This window comes from Rattus norvegicus, chromosome 5 (genome assembly GCF_021556685.1).
Source record: "Rattus norvegicus strain SHRSP/BbbUtx chromosome 5, alternate assembly SHRSP_T2T, whole genome shotgun sequence".
NCBI classification, from domain to species: domain Eukaryota; kingdom Metazoa; phylum Chordata; class Mammalia; order Rodentia; family Muridae; genus Rattus; species Rattus norvegicus.
In genome coordinates, this window is record NC_141538.1 from 150,391,145 (window position 1) to 150,415,957 (window position 24,813).

General features: G+C 42.0%; 1 protein-coding gene across 2 annotated transcripts; it reads right to left on the minus strand.

Annotated features, from left to right (window-relative positions):
* On the minus strand, nucleotides 1-24,813 carry Ythdf2 (YTH N6-methyladenosine RNA binding protein F2). 2 transcript variants are annotated; one of them, NM_001047099.3, is given in 5 exon segments: nucleotides 1-874; nucleotides 16,684-18,267; nucleotides 23,316-23,395; nucleotides 24,004-24,028; nucleotides 24,465-24,813. In NM_001047099.3, coding segments are annotated over 5 exon segments (1,740 nt in total). In that variant the 5' UTR covers nucleotides 24,492-24,813; the 3' UTR covers nucleotides 1-850.

The window sequence follows — 24,813 nt, forward strand, 5'->3', positions numbered from 1 at the left end:
TGATGCTCAACAGGATCTCACGTTTATTGAGAAGTGATTAATGGTAAAAAGAAAGGCAATGCCCTTTCCTCATTGGCTGAACAAGAAACTGAAGAAACATTCACTACATGTTTACAATATTTTCTCTTCCAAAATGCATTTCTGAAAACAAGTTTTTACCACTGTTCTTAGCTTTGAAATCAAATTAATCCTGACTTAATCAGTATAATACACAAGAACAGAACATTTCTTAGGACTCCGAGCACTTTACTTTGAGTAACAAAGGGTCAGAGAAATGAACCACCCTTACAGACTCAACCTTGGCTAACACTGTTATTAAACTTTCCTAGACAAAAATTCTTCATAAAAATTTTCTTCCAGTTCGGAAGGGAAAAATCAAATTCCCACTTTCTGGGGTGGACACCCAAAATCTGCGCAACTCAAGTGTTCTCCAAGTGCAAATGTCAAAATGGGAGGAGGAAAGGGTTTAAAAATTAGAGAAAATTGTATGCACTTACGGACTTAAAAATCCGAAAAATATAGTAAAAAGACAAAAAAAAAAAAAAAAACCAACCCAAAGCATTATGCTCTGAATCACAACCAAAGCCAAAATAAAAGGGACATTTTTTTTTTTTTACCTAAACTACCTAGAGGGAATTTTTGTTTAGGTTTTTCTTTTTTCCTTTTTTTTTCCCCATTTTCCAGTTAAGTCCTATGTCTTTTGTGAAATTCCAATACTTAAACTGCAAGTTTGCAATTGTCTCTGAAGTCAATGAAATTAAGAAAAAAAGTCCTAATTTTCTTGCAGGTCATCGTGTCCTCTTAGGATAAGCAGACGCAACCGTTGCTGCAGTCTATGCAGAACCGCTTTTTATTTCCCACGGCCTTGACGTTCCTAAGAAGGTAAAGAGAGTTAAAATAGTTAGCTAAAAATTATCTAAATTAAAACTTTATAGACCAGAACCTCCAACCTCTTATCCCAAATAAAAATGAGTAATTTTGTACACAATTTTTACAAAACTTAATGAATAGCCAGTGTGACTGCACAAACCTACAATCCCATTATTTGGGAATGCTGAGACAGGAGGATCATCATAAATTAGAAGCTAATAAGACCTTGTCTGAAAGGAAACAATAAACACACAAACTCAGAACTACAAGGTTTTAAGAGGAAAAAAGGGCTGTCTATACAGCTGGGGTGCGCCCACCTTTGACCCCAGCTCTCAGGAGGCAAAGGCAGATGATCTCTGTGAGCACCAGGCCAGCCTGGGGGGTCTACAAAGTGAATTCTCAGAGAGCCAGAGCTACGTAGAGACTGTCTCAAAATATAACAATAAAGAAATGCACAGTCCTAAACTCACCTATTTTCTCCCAGTGACATTTCAACTATGGTTCTGATGTTAGTATGAATCTTCTAAAAACTATAACAACCCAAATGGACTTCCATATTCCAGGTACTGTAAATATTAACAATCTCCTATTTTTACTCCAAAACTATAATTACTTCTGAGGCTTATGTTGCTTTAAGAGAGTCACAACCGGGGCTGGAGAGATGGCTCAGCAGTTAAAGAGCACTGACTGCTCTCCCAGAGGTTCCCAGTTTAATTCCCAGCAACCACATGTTGGCTCACAACCATCTGTAGAGGGGTCTGATGCCCTTTTCTGGTGTGTCTGAAGACAGTACAGTGTACTCAAATACATTAAAAACAAAAAAAACAAAAACAAAAAAAAAAAAACCCACAATCCAAACTGACCCCAACTTGGAATCTCCCCTCCTACCGCAGCCCTCTGTGTGTTACTATTACAGATGGGAAGACCACACGAAAACATTATTTTCATCTTAAATTAAACCTCAAGGTTACTCACCTGCCTGAGACTATCTACCCAAGAGGAAAAAGAACCAAAATTAATAACGAGGACTATGCAGCTACTATACGATTCTCTTCCTACGTGTTTATCTTTGAGAAAAACTATAAACAACTTTACTCAACATTACTCAGGAGATAGAGAGGGGATTCCCAGGGGCAAACTGGAGAGCCAAACTAGAATTGGGAAACTCCAGTCCAGCAAGAGACCCTGCTTCAATGCATAAATTAGAGAGCAACCAAAGATACCCATGTCACCTTTGGCCCACTACATACTGTATGCACCAAAAATTTAAATACCAAATACCTTATGTACATGTATGAAAATGTCACAAGGAGGCACTACTTATCACAACAGTAAACACTGTAACTAATCCATATATTCCAATCTCTTAAGAAATCAATTGTCATTCAAAAATGAAAAGTTCTATCAATGTAATAGAATAAGCTTTAATGTTCCTAGAAATTTTCTATTAAAGTCTCCTAAAATTTCAATAATGGATATTGTGAGGGTATGCATGAAAACAGCCCCCACAGTTCATGTTTAAATACTTGGTCCCCAGATGGTAGACGTATTTGGAAAGGATTAGGAGGCTAGCTTTATTGGAGATGTTAATTGTGGGAAAAGGCTTTGAGGCTCCCTTCCAGTTTGTATGTGTGTCTCTCACACACACATACACATTCCCTCTCAGTTGTTCCTACCACTATGCCTTTGTTCTGCCATTGACTGTAACCCTCTGAAATCTAAATTAAATGAATTTCTTTTAGAAATTTCTTTGACATGGTGTTTTATCACAGCAAAGAAAAGTAATGAAAACACTTATTGCTTACAGTAGGAAAACTGGTTTAAAAAAAAATTGAACAAAACTGTCAGGCAGAATGGCACAAGCCAAGCGTCCCAGCACTCAGGATGCTATAGTTGGAGCACCATCACCAAGAGTTTAGGTCTACTTGAGTATTAGAATGTGAGCCTGCTTCAAATCATAAATAATCCTGAGGTTAAATAATCTCTCAGTAGCACCTCTATTAACCTTTCATTTAGAGTAGGGTGGCTCAGTGGTAGAATGCTTCGCCGCATGGCAAGGCTCTGGGCTCAGTCTCCAGCACTAACAAAAACAAATCAGCTGGCACACTTCTATAACTCAGCACTTGTGAGGCCGAGACAGGACCAGGAACTCAGGAGCAGCCAGAGGTACACAGGAGTTCAAGGGCAGCCTGAATTTTAAAAACTAGTCTACTAGTTCACCCCCAAGTACCATAACAATCTTTAAAAAAAAAAAAAAAAACCCAAAAGCAAACAAAAAAAATGTCATTTACCTAATAGGTGATTAACTATTAAATAAAATGGTGCTTGTTATACCTTAAATATACCCAGAAATACTGTAAGAGATCAGACCCTAACTCATACATCTAGTTTTATCAAAATGTTTAGTCATAACACTTAAGCTCGGCATGTGACACAAGCTTCTAATCCCAGCACTGGGGAGACAGAGGCAGTTGGATCCTGTGAGTTTGAGGCCAGCCTTCTTTACATAGTGAGTTCCAGAACAGCCAGGGCTACAGAGAGACATGGCTTCAAAATACAAACAAAAAACAAATCACTTAAAATATTAGTGAGAGGCTGGAGAGATGGCTCAGCGGTTAAGAGCACCAACTGCTCTTCCAGAGGTCCTGAGTTCAATTCCCAGCAACCACATGGTGGCTCACAACCATCTGTAATGAGATCTGATGCCCTCTTCTGGTGTGTCTAAGGACAGCTACAGTGTACTTCTATATAATAAATTTTAAAAAATATGTTAGTAAGAAAAAAATCTGAACTCAGCGGTAGGATCTCAAGTACTAGGCTAGCATTTCAGTGTTAAAATTCAAGGAGACATCTTAAACATTTTATTTACACACACACACACACACACACCCAAAATGATGATAATAACAACAAAGTCCTTAAAGTTTATAAAGACACTTTAGCATTTACACCAAAGCATCTTAAAAAGTAAATGATTTTGAAACTAGTAAATAAATCACAGGATTTTACACACTAAATTATGTTTTAAAATAGTGCTGAGGTGCTAGAGAGAAAGCTCTGTGGTTAAGAGTACTGGCTGCTTTTTCAGAGGACTAGAGGACTAGGGTTCTATTCCCAGCACCAATGAGGCAGTTCACACAATCTAATTCTAGTTCCAGGAGATCCAACCCAACATCCTCTTTTGACCTCTGTAGGTCAGAATATACACATGGTACACACAAACACATCCAGGCAACACATACACACATGCAAATTAACAAAGCTAATTATTATCTGAGCAAGGCAAGATTTGTAAGTTTTTAAAGGTGAAACTCTGATAAAGAACAAAATATTCATAGTTTCCTTATAGAAAACAAAACAAAAACCCTAGGATTTTAATACAATTTTTAAGATTTTAATTTGTGTGCGTGTGTGCGTGTGTGTGCGTGCGTGCGTGCGTGCGTGCGTGTGTGTGTGTGTGTGTGTGTACGCGCTCGCGCATGCCTGTGGAGGCCAGAAAAGGATGTCAGATCTCCGGGAGCCAGAACTATAAGATGTTGTGACCTGCCCAACACAGGTGCTGGGAACTCAACTCAGGTCCTCTGAAAAAGTTCAGCAAGTTCTCTTAACTGCTGAGCCATCTCTCCAATAGGGTTTTACAGATAGTAACAGGGTTTTATGTAACCCAATGTGCCTTGAAATTACAACTGTCACCTCGGTCTCCCATGTGCTAAAATTACAGGTGTACACCATCACATCTACTAATAGTAAAGTGGAAACTCTGGAAGGTTATACCTTATATGAAATGATCAAAATTAACATTCCCAATAATGGCATAAACTCTCTTGAAATCACTAAAATTAAAGCACATGAAACCAAATAATCCTGGACAAAACAAGATTGCTATGTGACAATAAGAAACAGGCACTGTGGCAAGCATCTATGGTGCCATTTACTCGTTGGGCGCACTTGAACCAAGGTGTTCTCGGCTAGCATGGTAACCATAGTAAGGTAACCAAGTAAGGCCAGACAAGTGCAAAAAGCTGCGTGCAGGTAATAAATCTATTACCAATATAGAATTTCCTGATTTGGATAACACTAAGAGCCAGCTTGCTTCAGGAATCTTTTGTCTCTCTGCCTCCTGAGTGGAGGGATCCTAAAAACCTCAAAGTGGCTTGATTCTACTCTATAAAATCTCAAAGTACAAACACATAGACTCAACTCTCCTGCTCCTTACCCTTAAACGGATGCCTCAAACAGCAGCTCAGGCCCAACTATGACACTGGCAGGCACAGACAGACAGACACAGACACACACTCGTTTTGCCTGCACAAATATAATTTGCAATCTAGGTTAGCATCAAAGTGGCTGAAATCTCTTTGCCTTAGCCTCCTAAAGGCTGGGATTAGAAGATTGGCCAACACTCTTGCCTCTAATTTAGTACCCTTTCTTCTTTAAAGATATCCTTTCCACGGGCTGGAGAGACGGTTCAGCGGTTAAGAACACTGACTGCTTTTCCAGAAGTCCTGAGTTCCAATCCTGGCAACCACATGGTGGCTCACAACCATCTGTAATGGGAACCAGTGCCCTCTTCTGGTCTGTCTGAAGACAGCTAAAGTGTGCTCATATACATAAAATAATTCTTTAAAAATAAAATCCTTGGGGTTGGGGATTTAGCTCAGTGGTAGAGCGCTTGCCTAGCAAGCGCAAGGCCCTGGGTTCAGTCCCCAGCTCCGAAAAAAATAAAAATAAAATAAAATAAAATCCTTTCCAGCCTCTGGGAGACAAAGACAGGTGGGCATTTATGAGTTCAAGGCCAGCCTGGTCTACAGATGGAGTTCTGTATAAGCAGGGAGATCTACAAGCATGGAGATCTGAGCTCAGATCACAAGACTCATTGTAAAAGCCAACAAGGATGTGCAAATCTATAATACTAGAGGGAAAGAAAAGTCAGGACAGACAAGCAAATCTCAGAAAGCTCTCACTGACCAGCAGTTAAACTCCAGGTCCAGTGAGAAATGAATTCTCAAAAGTAAGCTGCAGGGGCTGGGGATTTAGCTCAGTGGTAGAGCGCTTACCTAGGAAGCGCAAGGCCCTGGGTTCGGTCCCCAGCTCCGAAAAAAAAGAACAAAAAAAAAAAAAAAAGCTGCAGATCAACAGAGGTAGACACCTGACAACGTACACATGCAAGCAAGCCAACCCATGCAAACCCGTACAAAATATTCTCTCTCCTTTAGTCTTTGTTTTGTGTGGTGTTTTATCTGCCCGCTTATCTGTGTGTTATGTGCCTTCAGAGCCCAGAAGAGAGCACTGGATCACCTGGAAGAAGAGTTACACAGAATTATGAACTGCCATGTGGGGGCTGGCTGAGCCTGGATCAGTCGTTCTCTTAACCACAGAGCCATCTCTCTCTCCAGGCTCTCTTCTCACTTTTTAGTTTTCACATTATTTTAAATATGCATGCAAGTGCCCATGGAGCCCAAGGACATTGAATGATCCCACAAATTAGAATTACTGGCAACCAGTTGTCAACAGCCTGACATTTTTACTAGTAACCAAATTCCAGCCACTGCAAGAAAAGCTAATGCTAAGACATCTCTCCAGTCCCAAATTTTATTTTAAAGACAGTGTTGGTGACACAGGCTGAGAGTTTCAAACTCCTAGATAGTGTGTTACCTTTCCAAATTCTGTATTTGTTTATTCTTTCTTCTTCTACTTTTTTCTTTTTCTTTTTGTGGTACTAGAGATTGAGCCCAAAGCTTTGTGCATGCTAGACAAGCTCTACCACTAATCTATACTCCCCAGGCCTCTTTCTACTGATAAGTGTTCATAAAACACAACTGAGTCATATCTACATCCATTGAATATAATTTTATTAATGCTAAAAATGTAATTATTCACCCCCCACAAAAAATCTGAATAGTTATGAATAGTAATCAATTTGTACTCAAGTGTTATGAATGAAGAAGCCTAACAGTGCTGACTGGATGACTCTAACAGCATGTCCAGACTACTACAGGCCAAGGAGTGCCACTTTATCAGTTTCCGGCTTTAAAAGAAGGCTGAAATAGCTTATAAAAAATACCTTTTGGGGCTGGGGATTTAGCTCAGTGGTAGAGCGCTTACCTAGGAAGCGCAAGGCCCTGGGTTCGGTCCCCAGCTCCGAAAAAAAGAACCAAAAAAAAAAAAAAAATACCTTTTACCTTCCCATCCCCTCTTTAGTCATGTAACTGGCTAAAGTCCTGATAACACCAGGATGAAATAAACACATTCATTAATAAATTTTATTTACAGCATGCTAGCTCAACCTATAATCCCAGCATTCTGAGGCTAAGGCAAGAAAAAAATGCTGAGTTCAAGGCCAGCCTGTGCTAAATAACATAGCCAGAACAAAAATATACACATAAACTCCCTCACTTTCCTACTGGCTCATTATTTTCCAAGACTAGTATTTGGTAGCCCAGTCCTGTATACACTTAATTGGAACCAGCTTAAAAGCCCAAAATCTGTCCCCGTCCCTGAGTAAACGTAACAATTTCTAAGCTGTATGATAAAGTGGAACTTTTTAAGTGGAACGAAAGGTAGAAATTTAGTACTGTTTCTAAACTGAAGAAAACTGCTTGCCATGCTCGACTACTCTCAGAATTGTGACATGATCCTCTACCAACAAGAGCTACATGTGAACCGCAACAATTTCACAAACCATTCTATCAGGCAAGGCACAACGCCACAAGTCTGTGATCCCAGTAGTTGGGAAGTGGAGGCAAGATCATTTATGTTCAAGACCATTCTTTTTTTTTTTTTTTTTTTTTAAAGATTTATTTATTTATTATATATAAGTACACTGTAGCTGTCTTCAGATACACCAGAAGAGGGCATCGGATCTCTTTACAGATGGTTGTGAGCCACCATGTGGTTGCTGGGAATCGAACTCATGACCTCTGGAAGAGCAGTCGGGTGCTCTTAACCACTGAGCCATCTCTCCAGCCCCGTTCAAGACCATTCTTAAACTATTAAGTGAATTAAAAGTTAGGCTGAAGGGGCTGGGGATTTAGCTCAGTGGTAGAGCGCTTACCTAGGAAGCGCAAGGCCCTGGGTTCGGTCCCCAGCTCCGAAAAAAAAAAGAACCAAAAAAAAAAAAAAAAAAAAAAAAGTTAGGCTGAGCTAGAGTAAACCCTTTCTCAAGCAAAGGAACACCGCTACAACATTTAAAGTCACTTATAGAGAATTCAGGATATCTAAGGGGCACTCAATTTTCAAGTTTAAAACTTACAAATAGGAGGGACTATCTATAAGGGTGGCTTACAACTGTTTATAAATCCAGTTCCAGATCTAACACTTCCTTTGGCTTCTTCAGGCACTCATACACATGTGGCATATAATCTCTCACACAGACACACTTTAAAATAGGGCTGGAGAGATGGCTCAGAGGTTAAGAGCACTGACTGCTCTTCCAGAGGTCCTGAGTTCAAATCCCAGCAACCACACGGTGGCTCACAACCATCTATGATCAGATCTGGTGCCCTCTTCTGGCCTGCAGGCATACATGCTGGCAGAAAGCTATACGATATATGTATAATAAATATTTTTAAAAAAGGAAAACAATTAAGGGGCTGGAGAGAGAGATGGCTCAGCAGTTAAGAGCACTGACTGCTCTCCCAGAGGTTCTGAGTTCAAATCCCAGCAACCATATGGTAGCTTACAACCATTTGTAATGGGATCCAATGCCTTCTTCTAGTGTGTTTGAAGACAGTAACAGTGTAGTCATAAACATAAATAAACTTAAAAAAATTTTAGTTAAAAGACAGTTCAGAGCCAGAGGCAATGGCACCACCCACAAACAGCCTCAATTGTTCTGGAGACTGAAGCAGGATGATCTGAGACCAGCCTAGACAACACAATGGGAGAGAGAGAGGAAAGACAATTAACTCTCTCCATGCTTGCCTCAAACACTGACCCCAGGCCTTTTACCTGCATCTCAGTCACTGAAGTAAAAGGAACTACAGGTATAGATCACTGCACATGGCTCTTCATTTATAAAAGAAATGCCTAGAATGCTTCTCTGATAAAACTTAAAGAACTCGAGGTAGAATCTAGCTATAGAAATAGCTTTAAACCCTTTCAAACAACTCAAATGTTATCCTGGGTTGTAATCCCAGCATAGGTTATCCTAAAAAAAAAAATAAATAAATGAAAAACAGTCTCAAAGGTAACAAGAGTCAGTTATGGTGAAAGACACACCTTTTCCCAGAGCTCAAGAGGCAGAGGGATCTGGCCAGTGAGTTCCAGGACTACATAATCTAACCCCGAGGTGTGTGTGTGTGTGTGGGGGGGGATTATTCCTCAGCAGGTAAGAATACTGGCTATGGCTACTCTTCCAGAAGACCTGGGTTCGACACATAGCAGCTCACAACCATAGGAGACTAATACCCTCTTCTATTCTCTACAGGCACCGCACATACTTGGTGTACAGACGTACACACAGGCAGCACATTCATACACATAAAGTAGAAATAAAGGTTAAGCATACAGAGGAGGACCCGTAAGTGAAGGTCCATGCTTCAGAAACCTCTGAGAACTGCTGGGTGTGGTGGCACACACCTTTAATCTCAGCACTCGGGAGGCAGAGGCAGGTGAACCTCTAGATCCCAGTTCAGCCTGATTTACACAGAAAAACAAAACAAAGCCTGACAAGCAAATTCAATCTCCAAAGCCTACATCAAAGTGGAGGAAGAGGCAACTTCAAAGCTTGTTCTCCGACCTGCACCTGTGCTGTAGTATATTCCTCCCACACCCACATCCATGTTTTTTTCAAATTAAAAAAAAAAAATCTTCTCTCTCTCTCTCTCTCTCTCTCTCTCTCTCTCTCTCTCTCTCTCTCTCTCTCTTCCTCTCCTGGCTTGACACGATTTAAAAAAAAAAAAAAAAAAAAATCTTGGGTTGGGGATTTAGCTCAGTGGTAGAGGCCTGGCTTGCCTGCTCTTAAATCTTTTGAGCCATCTTTCCAGTTTCATATTTTCTTTAAAGTTCATGTAGGGCGCAGTGGCCCACACCTTTAACCCAGCGCTAATGAGGCAGCCCTGTGAGTTTGAAGAGGGCCTGATTTACACAGTTTTAGCTAAATAGTGAGACTGTCTCCAAAATAGATAAATGAATAAATTCATATAAAGTCAAATCTTATATGAAAAAAGTGAAAGGATTGAATTTGTATATTTAGCAAGCAGTTTCTGATGTTTGTTAAGGCCCACAAGAGGACTGGGGATGTAACCATGCTGGTGGGATTCACTGTGTATGCACACAGTGCTGGGTTCAAGCTCCAACACCATATAGAATCAGATACCGTAGCAGAGGCCTACAATCCCAGCATCCAGAACACAGAAGCACAACAGGTTCAAGGTCATCCTTGCCCATATTATCAAGTTCTGGGATATATGAGAGCCTATCTCAAAAATTAAATAAAAATTAAAGCCTGAAAGTCCATAGGGTAGGTCCATTGTCTAAATTAAAAAAAATAAAAAATAAAAATCCAGAGATACTCAGTACTTCACAGAAAATAACACAGTATAATAGCCAATAATAATAAAGAAAACGGTAGTGTTTGCATACAACCAACACAATTTTTCTTGTGTGATACTGAAGATAGAACGGTAGACTTGGAAAATTCTCTGACAACATTTACCGCTAAGCAATGTACCCTGATACACTTTAAATCACTCCTAAATCATACATTATCAAGTGTAAATGCCTTCTAAGTAATTGCTATACTATACTGTTTATATGTAAGTGAAGGAAACTTACCTCAGGCCTTCTCTGTACTAAGTACTCTAGAGTTAGACTACAACCATACATATTTCTAATCTGTCAGCTGAATGGGCAGACACAGGCAGAAACCACAGCTAGAGAGCAGACTAAGTGCAAATAAGTTGAAAAGAACAGTTTCCTCTACCAACAACTCAAATTTGGATTAGACTTTTTTAAAAAAGTATTTTTAATATATGTGAGTACACTGTTGCTGCCTTCAAATACACCAGAAGAAGCCATCAGATCCCATTACAGATCTAATAGTTGTGAGCCACCATGTGGGTGCTGGGAATTGAACTCAGAATTGAACTTAAGCACTGAGCCATCTTTCTAGTCCCTCAGGGGAAAATTTTAAAGGTAGTTAGTTCCCTCATTTTTTGTTTTATGCCCATGAACAGCTGAGTGTGTTGTACATGTGCTTGTCTCTGCTGGAGGTTGACATCAAGTGTCTTCCTCTACCACACTGTACTTTTATTTTATGTTTATGAGTCACTGTAGCGGTCTTCAGACACACCGGAAGAGGGCATTAGATCACAGATGGTTGTGAGCCACCATGTGGTTGCTGGGAATCGCTCTGGAAGAGCAGTCAGTGCTCTTTACCATTGAGCCATCTCTCCTGCCCCCTCACACTCCACTTTTTAATAAAAGATTATTTTTAATTATGTGTGTGTCTATGCAAGTGAGTGCAGGTGCCCTCAGAGACCAGAGGCACTGATCTCCTTGAGCTGAAGTTATTGGCATTTGCCAGCCCCCCAGCGTGAACTCAGGTCCTTGGCTGTGCAGTACAGTGCAGTACAGTGCAGGACATGCTCTTAACTGCCGAGCCATCCCCGCAGTTATTCTGTTCCACCCTTTAAAAAAAAAAACCACCACCACAAACATGGGATCGAGGGATTGAACTCAAGTTGCCAGGCCCACACAGCACTTTACCCACCGTGCCATCTTGTTGGCCCAGTGTCAGCATTTTAGCATACACTATTCTGCAGCATTGCAGGTGACCTCAGGTTCTAATTATCCTTTAACATCAGGTCTGTTGAGACTTGTTTACTCAGCAGGGTGCAGACTTTACCCAGACACTTGCACTACCTCTCTTGGCGCTACAATTGTGTCCAGAAGGGGGCAGCAACAACTTTACTGTCAACCTCTGGCAAAGGAACCATCTAAACTGCCACACTCAGTGTGCTTCTTGGCTCAGTCTGCAAACTTTGGGGTCAACAGTGAATACGGGGTTAAAAAAAGAGAGGCATCGGCTCTACTTGCCTTAAGTCACTAGTTTGTTTTTTGCTTTTTTTTTTTTTTTGAGTGACAAATCAGGTCAACAACAATGGCTCAGCAAGTAAAGGTGCTTGCCATCAAGCCTACTGACTTGAGTATGATCCCAGGGAACCACAACAGTATCAGAGAACTACAACAGACTGCCCTGATCTACACATGCGCACTGTGGCTAATGCAAACAACATGTGTACACAAAAACAAAATAAAAGAGCTATAGGAAAGTCCTTAATCACACAGTCCCTTGACAAGGACATCTAGACCTCTGCCCAACCCCCACGAAACAACCCAACAAAAGTAACAAAGATGCTGAGCCTGCAGAATTTTCACTCGAATTCCTCCTTTCCCTCCCTGGATAGCCTGAGGTAACTCTGAACTTCTAATCCTCCTGCCTCCACCCGTCCAATGCTGGAATTAGAGGTATGGGCCACTCCGTTATGCAGGGCTAGGAGCTGAACCCAGATTTTGTGCAGTCTGAGCAAGCATTTTACCAACAGAGCTATACTCCTAGACAGTGGAAAAAGAACCAGCTCCCACAAGCTGTTTTTTGACTTCCACACGTGTTGAGTATACAAATACACCCACAGTGGGTCTGAAGAGGGAACTTCAGAGTGTTGAAGGAATACAACAATAAGTATGGTTTTTCTCGTCTCTCTTTTTTTTTTTTTCTTTTTTCTTTTTTTCAGACCTGGGGACTGAACCCAGGCCTTGCGCTTGCTAGGCAAGTGCTCTACCACTGAGCTAAATCCCCAACCCCTCTTTTCTTTTTTTAAGACAAAGCTTCATTGTGTAGCCCTGGAAGTCACCAAGGAGACCAGGCTGGCCTCAAACTCACTTGATCCACCTGCCTCTGTGTAAAGGCATTTGCCACCATACTGGGCAAGTATGGTAATTTCTACCCTAATCATTTAATAAGAATGAATATAGAACCTGTATGCAATATCTCTCACCTGCGATCCTAACACGTGAGAGGATTCACTAGAAAAACTGATGAGGGTTTGCGACCAGCCTGAGCTACAGTCAGGCTGACTCAAAGAGTAAAATCAATGTTTTAACAGATTACAAAGCCACTGAAAGAGTTGTTCTAAACCAAGCCAGTGAGATGGCTCAATGGGTAAAGGCAACCCAGAGACCTACCTACACAGTAGAGAATCAACCCCTAAAAGTTGCCTCTAGCCTCCACTTTCATACATTGGGGTGTGCTTGCTCTCTCTCATTCAACTCTCTCTCACACACACAATTAAAAATGTTTTAAATACAAAGTTAAAAAAAAAAGCTACAAACCAAGACATAGCTGGCCTGTAATCCCAGCATTCAGGTGTAGGGAAGAGGATCAGAAGTTCAAGGCCAGCTGGGCTAGAGACAAGGGGGTTGCAGGGGTTAGGTGGAGTGAGAAACCCAAAAGATGCAAAGATTCACTAAAAATTACTGGAGATAAATTACTGCTAGACAGATGCAATGTTTGAAGGTTTCCGAGTACTGAATTACCTCAGGTGACAGAATGATTCTACAATGACTGGCAATAACAGCGATCTATACTCGGTGTGGTCTGCCAAGTACAAATCTGATCGTGGGCCTTTACAACAGCTGTGACATACCGTCCTCCGTGTGAGTTTAAGTGCTTCTTGAGTTCCTGCATTCCTGCCCGACTTGTCAAGTCTTCAGCCACTAACACATAGGCACACACACCTAAACAAGAGCCTTGATGAGCTCTGAGTTCCATTCTCATGAAACTTTCTTGGAAGCCTAATAAACTATTAAGAGATTACAGTCAGTTATGCATGGACAGGAGAAGCAACCAATAGAGGAGGCAACGCTGACAGCTAGCAGTGAATCTTCTTCAAAGTCCACAGTCTCTTCCCACAGAACATCAAAAGGCAACGAGACACAAGTATAACCAGGTGTTCTGTTCACCAGTCTAAGAACAATCAGGATACTCAATCGATCTATGTCTTTATACAAACGGTGTTGGAGATGAACCATTACCTCTTTATTTAAAGGAGGATGATGCTGGGGATATAACCCAAGGTTTGGTTCATGCTCCTCAAACATTCTACCAGAGTTAAATAGGGACTATTTAACAGCTTTCAATATTCATTCTAGGAAAAGGCTGGCCAATTCTAAGATAAGAGTCCTACATCTAACTATATTATGAGGTTATTATCAGAACTAAGCCTGACTCAGTAGAGCTCTAACTCAGTGTGAATAAAGTCTTTAGTTCAATCCCAAGCAATGTAAACAGGACATGGTGACATTTAAAATGGTGGTATCTAAAATACCAGCACCTGGAAAGTGGAGATACGAGTATGAGAAACTCTAGTTCAATGGGTAAAGGTTCTGGCCACAAAAAAACAGAATACCTAGTTTGAGCCCACGAACACATATGAAGTAAAGGTAGAGAGTGAGAAAGAACTGTGTTCTGTATTCCCTAAGCCCATGTAGACCCAGACACACCACACACACATACACACAATCAAGCCTTAAAAAGACGGTTGTGGTAGCTCATACTGGTACTATCTGCTGAAGGATAAACAGGCAGGAGGATCACAAGTTCAAGGCCAGCCTGGGCTATATTATTTATGGGGCTAGAGAGAGAGCCCAGCAGTTAAGAGCTTTGGTTTTGCAAAGGATCAGGGTTCATGTCCCTGCACTCGGAAGGCAGCTCACAACTGTTATAACACTGTGGTACACAGACATGCATAGGAGCAAAATATTTATACATAAATCTAAAAAAAATTTTTTAAATAAACTAATATATTAAAAAATATATTAATTTCAGCACTGGGTATGTTGCTGAATGTCTTTAATCCCAGCAGAGGCAAATAGATCTCTGTGAGTTCAAGACCAGCCTGGTCTACAAAGTAAATTCCTGACCAGAGGACTACACAGCGAGACCCTGTGTAGTATGTATACATACATACATGCAAAACACCTGTACACATAAAAGTTAATAAAATATGAGTAAGTAGCAAACAAGCTGGAAAGATGAGTCAGTTGTTAAGATCACTCGCTGCCTGTGCTTGGAAACTGGGTTCAACTTCAAGACCTACAAGGCAGAGCTTACAACTACCTGTAACTCCAATTTCTAGGACACCCAATACCTCTTCTGGTCTTGGCAAGTATGCATGTATTGCACATGCATAAATGCAGGCCCATACACATGAAGTAAAAATAAATCTTAAAAAACAAATGACTGGAAGGCGGTGGGGCATGCCTTTAATCCTAGCACTTAAGAAGCCAGAGACAGGCAGATCTCTGTGAGTTGGAGGCCAACCTGGTCTACAGATTGAGTTCTAGGACAGCCAGGGATACACAGCCAGAGAAACCCTTGAAAAGTCAACTGTGATAGTTTGACTGTTTGGCCCAGGAGTGGCATTATTAGGTGTAGCCTTGTTGGAGTAGGTGTGTCACTGTGTGCATGGGCTTTAATACCCTCTTCTAGCAGTGTTCAGATGAAGATGCAGAACTCTCAGCTCTGCCTGCACCAGGCCTGTCTGGACACTGCCAGGTTCCCACCTTGATAATGAACTCTGAACCTGTAAGCCGGTCCCAATAACATGTTGTTTATAACTTAAGAGTTGTCTTGATCATAATGTCTGTTCACAGTAGTAAAACCCTAACTAAGATACCAAACAAACAAAAAAACACAAGACAAACACCCCCACTGTAGCCCTAAAATTTACAGATACCTACTACTCCCAGAGCGAGCCTTATCTGTTTCAAATAAATTAGTCTAGTTGGGATCCATTTTCTATCACTCTTTCCACTTGGTAAAGAAAAAGCAAGAGAAAGTGACTGTGTAATAAAATGTTAAAGCCAATAGATAGCTTTTCTAACATTCAGTTTTTTTGGGTTTTTAAAGATTTTTATGTGTATGGATTTTTGTTAAGAATGGATGTGGCGTTGCTGGGGATTTAGCTCAGTGGTAGAGCGCTTACCTAGGAAGCACAAGGCCCTGGGTTCGGTCCCCAGCTCCGAAAAAAAAGAACCAAAAAAAAAAAAAAAAAAAAAAAAAAAAACTTAAAAAAAAAAAAGAATGGATGTGGCGCATATGCGAGCCCTGGTTCCCCTGGAACTATGGTTATAGGTGTTTAGGAGCCACCATGTGGGTGACAGGAACTGAACTGATGCTCTGCAAGAACAGCTAGTGCTTTTTAACTGCTGCGCCATCTCTCCAGCCTCTCTAATGCTGCTTTTAAGGTTTTATATAACAAACAGTAACTTTCTTACAGCTGGGGGTGTGCTTCATTGACAGAGGGCTCACCTAGTGTATACTTGGTTCATTTCCTATAACTAAAAAGGAAAAGAGAAAATAAAATGAGGATTACAACAAAGAGGAAAACAAAGTTCTGACAGATAATATTGTCAACTGTCAGAAGCAGGCTGATTTCAGGGCAGAAACACACCAATTCTTGAAAGAAAAAAAAAAAAAGACCAAAGACACAAACTCCAACACAGAACTTTCATTCTTTTCTGTAATTACATCCCCTTTCCATCACACCATCACTTCAATTACCCCTTTGTATCTTTACAATTACCTGTCCATACCAGTTAAGTTCATACTGTATTGTTTCTGCTCTCCACTAATGCTCACATTCCTTCACACTAGGGTTCAAAAGACCAATTATACTCCCATAAAGCCTTAAGCTGCTAAGTGACACCATTATTTATCCAGCTTTTATTAACCATTCAGTCACTACAATGCCTTTCTTATCCTTTCTAATGTCCCCCCCTTGCCCATAGTCTGATGAGCCCCTTTACCTTTTTAACACTTTCTTCTTCCTCTTGGCGTTTCTCATAGTGTGAGAAGTCATCAAAAATGGAAGTGGTGTGCTTGTAGCTGGCTATGATTTTCAACACCTGCTTAGCTTTTTCCAGAGGCACTTCCTGAGTGTCCCTAGAGTTGGTCACTGGTTTATTCTCGTTGTTCTCTAGACGAATGTGTCGCAGTTGGCTATTGGGAACGTCCTTCACAAAAATCCATCTGACGTCAAAACGACCCTTCCATTTGTCCTGGGACCACACACCTGCACATGTGTTGTAGTCCACAGCAGATTTCATCTCTGCAACTCCACAGAAGTGTCCACTGCCGTTGACACTGAAAAGTAAGTACACGGGACCCTTCCCGTTCATGGAACGATAGGCAGCATCCAGTCTCTTGTTACCATGCTCTGTGCTGCACCAGATATTATACTTAATGGAACGGTGGATATCGTCCTCAGAGTAGCTCTTAATGATGAAAACCCGGCCGTGTTTCAGATTCCAGTCGAAATCTTTAGGGTTATAGTTATTAATGGACCGAAGTTTCTCCAACACTGGGTGAGGCTCTGAAGGAGTAGATCCAGAACCCGCCTGAGACTGTCCTACTCCATTACCATCCACCCCATTATGACCGAACCCACTGCCACGGTTCCGAGGTGCTACCCAGCGAGTTGGCTGAGCTGCCTGCTGCTGGACTGAGAGCTGAGCAGGCTGTGGTGGAGGTGGAGGCAATGGCTGTGTCTGTTGCCCTACTGATGTCTGAGTCACTGGTGGGCTATTATTGGCCTGCTGTCCTACAGGCTGAGGAGATCCCTGGGTTGGCTGACCTATATTTTGAACCAAAGCCTGTGAGGGGGCTTTTGCCACAGGACCCTTGTTATCCCAAGTTCCAATATCCATGTTATGCTTTATTGGGGGCGGTGGAAGACTTGATCCTGCAATGCCATTCTTGGTCTTCAGCTTAGGTTGTTGTTTTGCAGGTTTGCTAGCAATATCAGCCCAAGATGCTGGTTTTGGAGGAGCAATAGTAGCTGGAGGCAAACTGCTAGAAGCCACAATGTTACTAGTGATGGACCCACTACCAACAGCAGAGCCTACAACTTTGGGAACACTGCTCGCAACTTCTGTGCTACCTAGTTTCAGTGCTGCCATCCCTTGGTCTATAGTATTCATGCCAGGAGCTTTATTGAGGGTCTCATTGGCAAAAGCTGACTGTCCATCAATCATGGCTCCACCTAAGGAGCTGGGTGCATAAGCATAATTGCTACTATATCCAGAGCTTTGAGTAGACTGTCCCTGAGAACTGTTATTTCCCCATGCTGAGAAGTCAATCCCACTGGGAAAAAAATTAAAACCATGCTGACCAAGAAATGGAGTGCTACCTAGGGCTCCTGGTTGCCCAAACATTGCATCTGGTAGAAAGTGGGGCTCTCCGTTGCTCAGTTGTCCATAAGAAGTTAGATAGGGCATGGCTGTGTCACCTCCAGTAGACCAAGCAGCTTCACCCAAAGAATAGGAAAAGCCAATAGAGGGGCTGTAGTAACTGGGTAAGTAGGAGTCTGACATGGCAGTATATGCATTATTCTGTGGAAGGAAAAAAGGCAGATACATCAAAATAACATATATATATATATATATAAATAATACATATAAATAGCAGGACTTTTCCTTCCACATCAATCACAACTCAAAGATTTGAGCCATCACTACAAAAGGGAGTAGCCCATTCACGTGATCTTTCTGTAAACTTTCTAGCATTTTCAACTATATGGAATTTGATGTGGTAACTGAACTGCTTAACCCTTTTGGCTGCTAGTTTTCACATGCTATGTAGTCTAACTGGCCTCAAACTTTAATATTAAGGCAAGCCTCCTGCCTCAGCTCTAAGTGTTGGGATTATATGTGTGTCACACCACATCTGAGATTCTGCATAAACATAAGTCAAGCTGACACATATAGTAAATATAAATTTTGGGGGTTAGACAGTCTAACTATGTAGTTTTGGCTATTCTAAAAATTTCTGTATAAACCAGGGTGGGATTAAAGGAGTGTGCCACTGGGACCAGACAGATGGCTCAACAGTTAATAGCATTTCAGTACTTCCAGAAGATCCAGGTTTGGTTCCCAGCACACCCATGGCAGCTAACAAACATGTTACTCCAGTCCCAAGGGATTTGATGGTCCCTTCTGTAAGCAATGCACATATGTGGTAGGTACATGACATACCTGCAAACAAATCATCCATACAAATAGATAGATAGATACATACATACATACATACATACATACATACATACATATAAAAATGTGCCACCACGCCTGCCAGCTGTTGCTTAAGTTGTTGCTTAGGTAAGTTCTCACTATGTAGCTGGCAAACCAGGCTGGCCCTATGCCCCCAGAGATCTTCTGGCCTCTGCCTCCCAAGAGCTAGAATTAAAGGCTTGTATCACCATGCCCGGCTTTTAATTTCCCTAATAAGATTTTACTCTATATCCCAAAGAGGTGGGGCATCTTCTAACTCCTGCTAATCCAGGTCCAGTGGAGATGATGTCTTTATGAAAACTACTTAGTTTTGGATTTAAAAAGTGGGAATTTTGCTGGATGGTGGTGGCATACACCTTTGATCTCAGCACTTGAGAGGTAGAAGCAGGCAGATCTTTATGAGTTAGGCCAGCCTGGTCTACAGAACCACACAAGAACACCCAAGGCTACACAGAAAAATCCTATCTGGAAAAACAAAAACAACAACAAAAGGGGGGGGGGTGTTAAGGAAGATCAGTGTTCAAAATTTCTAGGAAAAGAGCCAGACTTCATGGCACATGCCTATAATCCTAGCAGTTAGGGGAAGTGGGGAAGGGGTACAAGCATGAAGGTAGAATTCAAGGTCTTTCTTTGTTGTACAGTAAGTTTAAAACATAATAAAACCAGATAATATGTCCAACAAGAACCTGATGTCCCCTTCTGACCTCCACATGCACCAGGCACACATGTGCTGCACATACATATACACAAGCAAAACACTTAAAACATAAAACTAATAAATCCTAAAAATGAAAGTCAAAAGATGGCTCCAAGGGTCAATCAAGATATCTGCTGTCACGCTTGATACCCGGAGTTCCATCACCAGCACTCATATGGTGCTGAGAACTGGCACTGTCAAGTTGTCCTCTGACTTGTACACACATGTCACAGCAGGCCCACACCCACATGAGGAGATAAATAAGAAACAAAGCTTGGTGAGATGGCTCAGTAGCCAGGCTCAAGGACCTGAGTTTGATCCCTGGAACCCACATTGTGAACAGAGAAAGCCAACTTCTGCCAACTGTTCTCTGCCCTTCATATCTGTAGGTGGCACATGCATGCCAAGTTTTGTGTGTGTGTGTGTGTGTGTGTGTGTGTGTGTGTGTGTGCGTGTGTGTATACATATATGCATGTAAGAAAATTTTGGAGAAAAAAACAAAAAGAACTAGAAATTTGAAGTTCTAGTCCAAATGTCCAGTCTAAGCATTCTTCCCTCATAAACTAACATTGTTCACTAAGTAAACTGTACAATAATCTGGAAGGGAAATAGTAGCTTCCAAAGGACTTAAAATTCAGAGGACTGTAACTCCCATTTCATTTCACCTATAAAATAAATGGCTACCATCTGAAATTCAGACTCCCATTATGTACAATTGCTCTCCATATCAAGGATACAGATTATTATTCTTTGAAAGCCTTAATCATTCTTGACCTTAGTTTGTGATAATTTTGTTTTGGGGTTTTTTGTTTTGTTTTGTTCTGCATTGCAAAAAACTTACTACAGAACAGCACTGGAGAGGCAGAGGCAGGTAAATGTCTAGCAATTGGAAGACAACTTGGCCTACATTGACATAGTTCCAAGTCAGCCTGGGCAAGACTGCTAAAACCCTATCTCAAAACTCAACGAGGGGCTGGGGATTTAGCTCAGTGGTAGAGTGCTTACCTAGGAAGCGCAAGGCCCTGGGTTCGGTCCCCAGCTCCGAAAAAAAGAACCAAAAAAAAAAAAAAAAAAAAAACTCAACGAACCCACAGTGTACAGAATAATCAAGTGAAAACCGAGAGGTATATAATCTTGATCCCCATAAATACATAGCCCAATTCAAAGTAGTCTGCCTTAGTTGTAATAGTTCTAGTAATGTAAGGCACTCATTCTTTACCAATCCATTAGCTACCAACAGGCAGATATGACCTGAAGAAACTTGGAAAACTAAATACTTTAGTACTTAAACTTGTGTTACCAAGGCCAGGAAACAATATAAACTGTATTATTTAGCTCTAAATACATCTACATAAAAAAATTTTCAACTAATGGAGTGATAAGGCCAAGTATAGTGCCTTATACCTTTAGTTCTAGGATTCAGGAGACAGAGGCAAACAGATCTCAGTATGAGGCTAGTCTACATAGAGACTCTCAAAAAAAAAAAAAAGGAAAAGAAAAAAGAAAATATTTAGCATGAGGCTAAATATTGGACACAGTATATATATTCAATTAAAAAAACACAGAAACCCTCATAAATTACTTTTTTTATTTTGAGATAGGGTTTTACAAATATAGTCATGGCTAGCCTAGAATTCTTTGGAATATTTTTTGTTTTGGTTTGTTTTAAGACATAATTTAAACCTCTGTGTAACAGTACTAGCTGCCCTGAAACTAGAGACCACCCCCTTCCTCTACCCACCAAATGCTGGGAGACTAAAGACTTACATCACCATCCACAAGCTGGCCCAGAATGTTTTAATATTAAAGGCAGGTTTATTGGGAAGCTGCTCTTCCGTGGGCAGGTTCACTGGCCCTAAGGACCAAGGCCAGAGAAGTAGCCATGAGGAAGGGAGAGTTAGGGAGGAAGAGAGAAATTGGCCCTGGGGCAGAGAGAGGAACTGGTAGAATTCTTAAGACCAAACTGGCCTGAAACTCAAAAGATCCACTTATTTCTGTCTCCCTAGTCCTTGAATTAAAAGCATGAGGTACAATACCCAGCTATGTGAATTAGTCTTAATAATATAACACAAGAACACAAAACACACCCGCACTTCTTCAAGGTCTATAACCACACATTATTTTAAAACAAAATTTTTAAAAAGTCATTAAGCTTCAGCTTCTCTAAGAAAAACAAAATGTTCTTACTAGCACAGATTATGCCAAGACATAGGTGAATGGCTATACTCAAAGTAGCAAGTTCACACACGCCACAGAGCTCAAAAATCTGAATTACACAACACTTTATAAGAACTACCTAGAATGGGTTCTAAATGCTCCCACTCAGTAACAATGATTAGGAAAGCAAACTACACCATTAGTAGCAACTATTAATATTTCATTCCTCTATTTCTGTCTCTGCTTTTTTTGACTGGCTGTTTGGCCAGTGTGGAAACTCTTGCCAATCACTTCCTAGATAGTTTTTGTACTCTCAATGTGAAAATCTTAGATAGGCTCAAAAATCTTACCAAACAATCAGGTCCAAATCTGAACACATACACAATGTCAAGTCACTAAAAACCAGCTATATTTCTTTCCTACAGAATAGGTTAAAATTTGTATGTAAACGTTCCACTCCTTGAACTTTTTTTTCCGGAGCTGAGGACAGAACTCAGGACCTTGAGCTTGTCTAGCAAGCGCTCTACCACTGAGCTAAATCCCCAACCCCTCCTTGAACTTCTTAATTTATGCTGTAGCATCTTAAAATCAAAATCTTCAATTCTTTTGGGTACATTTATCTACAGACTTAATGTTAACTAAAATTTTGTGGCTGTCTTGAGATGGAGAAACAAAGTTGGTGAATCTATTTCAATACCTACAGTTCATATCAGGAGTATCTAAATACATATGCAACTAATCTTCCCATCAAAAATAATAAATGTGTCTCAAACTTTTCTTGGTGGCAATGGGGACTATGCTAAAGGACACACTGATGCAAAAACCCTCTACCATTGACCCCTACCTGCAACTGTTATCATTATTGGTCTAAGTGTCAACAGTTCGACAGTGTTTTAACCTCCTTGAACTCCATTTCCTAAACACATCAGCCAAAAGAGCTAGGAACGAGGTTGTTCTCTATGGACACTAAATAACAAAAAAAAAAAAAAAAAAAAATCAAACGAGCAAGCATCATACTGTCTCATATGAAATAGTTTTAATACACAAAGAGCCTAATTAGAGACCAAAGGGATGATGGTTTTGTATAGGTGAAGTTCAAGTGATAATTCACTAGATTTTCCTCCCATTATCATCCCAGTTTTCCTAAAAAAAAAAAAAAAAAAAAAAAAAAAAAAAAAAAAAAAAAAGGTTTTGTTTTCTTTAGAGCTCAAGCTAAACACTGGTCAACATTCTTAAGTTCTGCACTGATCCATTCCTGGCAAACTAGGGGCAATTACTCATGCCAGTGTTATCGCTCTTATACAACGAATGTTATCAGTACTACGGTTTCAGAGCACACGATTTCTTGACCACACAGCGTATGCTTCCAATAAATATTCCATATAACAAGTTAGTAAGTTATATTAGGAGAGTCAACCACCCCCCAACACAATAGTGAGACTTACTGATAGGGCAGAGAATGTCTAACAGTACACTGTCCCCTCAGATCCTCAGATAATAAAGATCAACTACTCACCGGCCTTGCCTGTGGGCTCAAGTAAGGTTCGAAATCATCATCATTTAGACCATCCTTTTGATGCACAGAACCATTTTGTACTAGAGGGGAAAAGTCAAATTAGTAATGCCCTGGTCTGACAAACTCCCTTCCAAATCCATCAATTTACATCCTCCCCAAGAAGAAACTATGCTAGTTCAGAGAGCCACTTAGTTTGAAGCTCCGGGGGAGTGGGGGGGAACGGACAGATAACGATGGGCGCCAAGGCTAAAGCAAGATTCAACAGTAAAAAGTCTCTCCACCCCAGAGCAAGCCGATCTTTTTAAAAGGTCAGTTTATTGGCTCCTTCGAATTTCAATTCCCTCCGGCTTTCTCTACCCCCTTTCACATGTGAGTTACTTCCAGAAAGTGATCCGCGAGGAGGAAAAACAAAGGCCTCCTAAGACCTACGGGAAACTAAGGACCTGGTGCTTTTCAAAATGCATTCCACCCCCACCCGCTCATGAATTACTCGTTGTTAACGAAAAAGCTACACGCCAGCTGCAGGAACACACCAAAAGGGTCGAACAACCCGCGCGAGGCACCTGCGAACTGAGCGGCTTCGGAATGGTCCTTTCCCCGGGGCACGTCCCCGAGACACCGCCCCCACTGCCCGGCGTACCCCCCCCCCAACATCCCGGCCGGCGGTCACCGGCGGAGCGGGGCTTACCTTTGTTTCCTTGACCTTTTGGTCTCTGCGAGAGGAGGGGACGTCGCCGAGCAGCAAGTCGTCCGGGAAGAAAACGGAAAGGGAAAGACAAATGAAAGCAGGGCCCGAGCCGGGAAGAAAGGAACAGGCCTGGGGGGCACGCGTGGTGAGGGGAAGGCGGGGAAGAGCGCTAGGCCGGCAAGTCAGCGGGGCAGCGCCGGCAGCGACACGAGGGAAGGAGAAGGAAACGAGGAAGGGAAGCCCTGGCCGCTAATGGGACGGAGCGCGGCGCGGCGAGCGAGGCCTGGGGAGGAGCGGGAAGAGCGGGCCAGGCGGGGAGGCTCAGGGCGCGGCCGGCCTGAGGCCCGAATCCCGACCCGCGAGAGGCGACGCCGCGGCCCGGCCCGGAGCGGCGGGCCCGGGCCTAGTCGGGCCCCATCTCGCCTCACACAATGGCCGAGACATGCGGGCTGGGCCTGTACCTGCTCCAAGAGGCTGCTGGCCGACATGGCTCTCGGATCCTCACTGGTAACGTCGGTGGCGGACTCCTCGTCAGCACGGCGGCGGCGGCGGATGAGCCCCGGCGGCAGGAGCAGAGGGCGCGGCGGCGGCTTTTGTCCCTGACACTCGGAGCCTCGGCGGACGCAGCGGAGACACAGCGCGCGGCTCGGGCTCCGGCTCCGATTCAGCGACGCTCTAGCCGGACAGCTCAACGCCCGTCTCTATGCTCTGGCGCGCGCGCCCGCCTCTCACAGCCGGGATGTGGGAGCCGAGCGGCAGAGACGGGCGGCGCGCGCGGCGCGAGCGCTGACTCTCACATTCACTAACCCA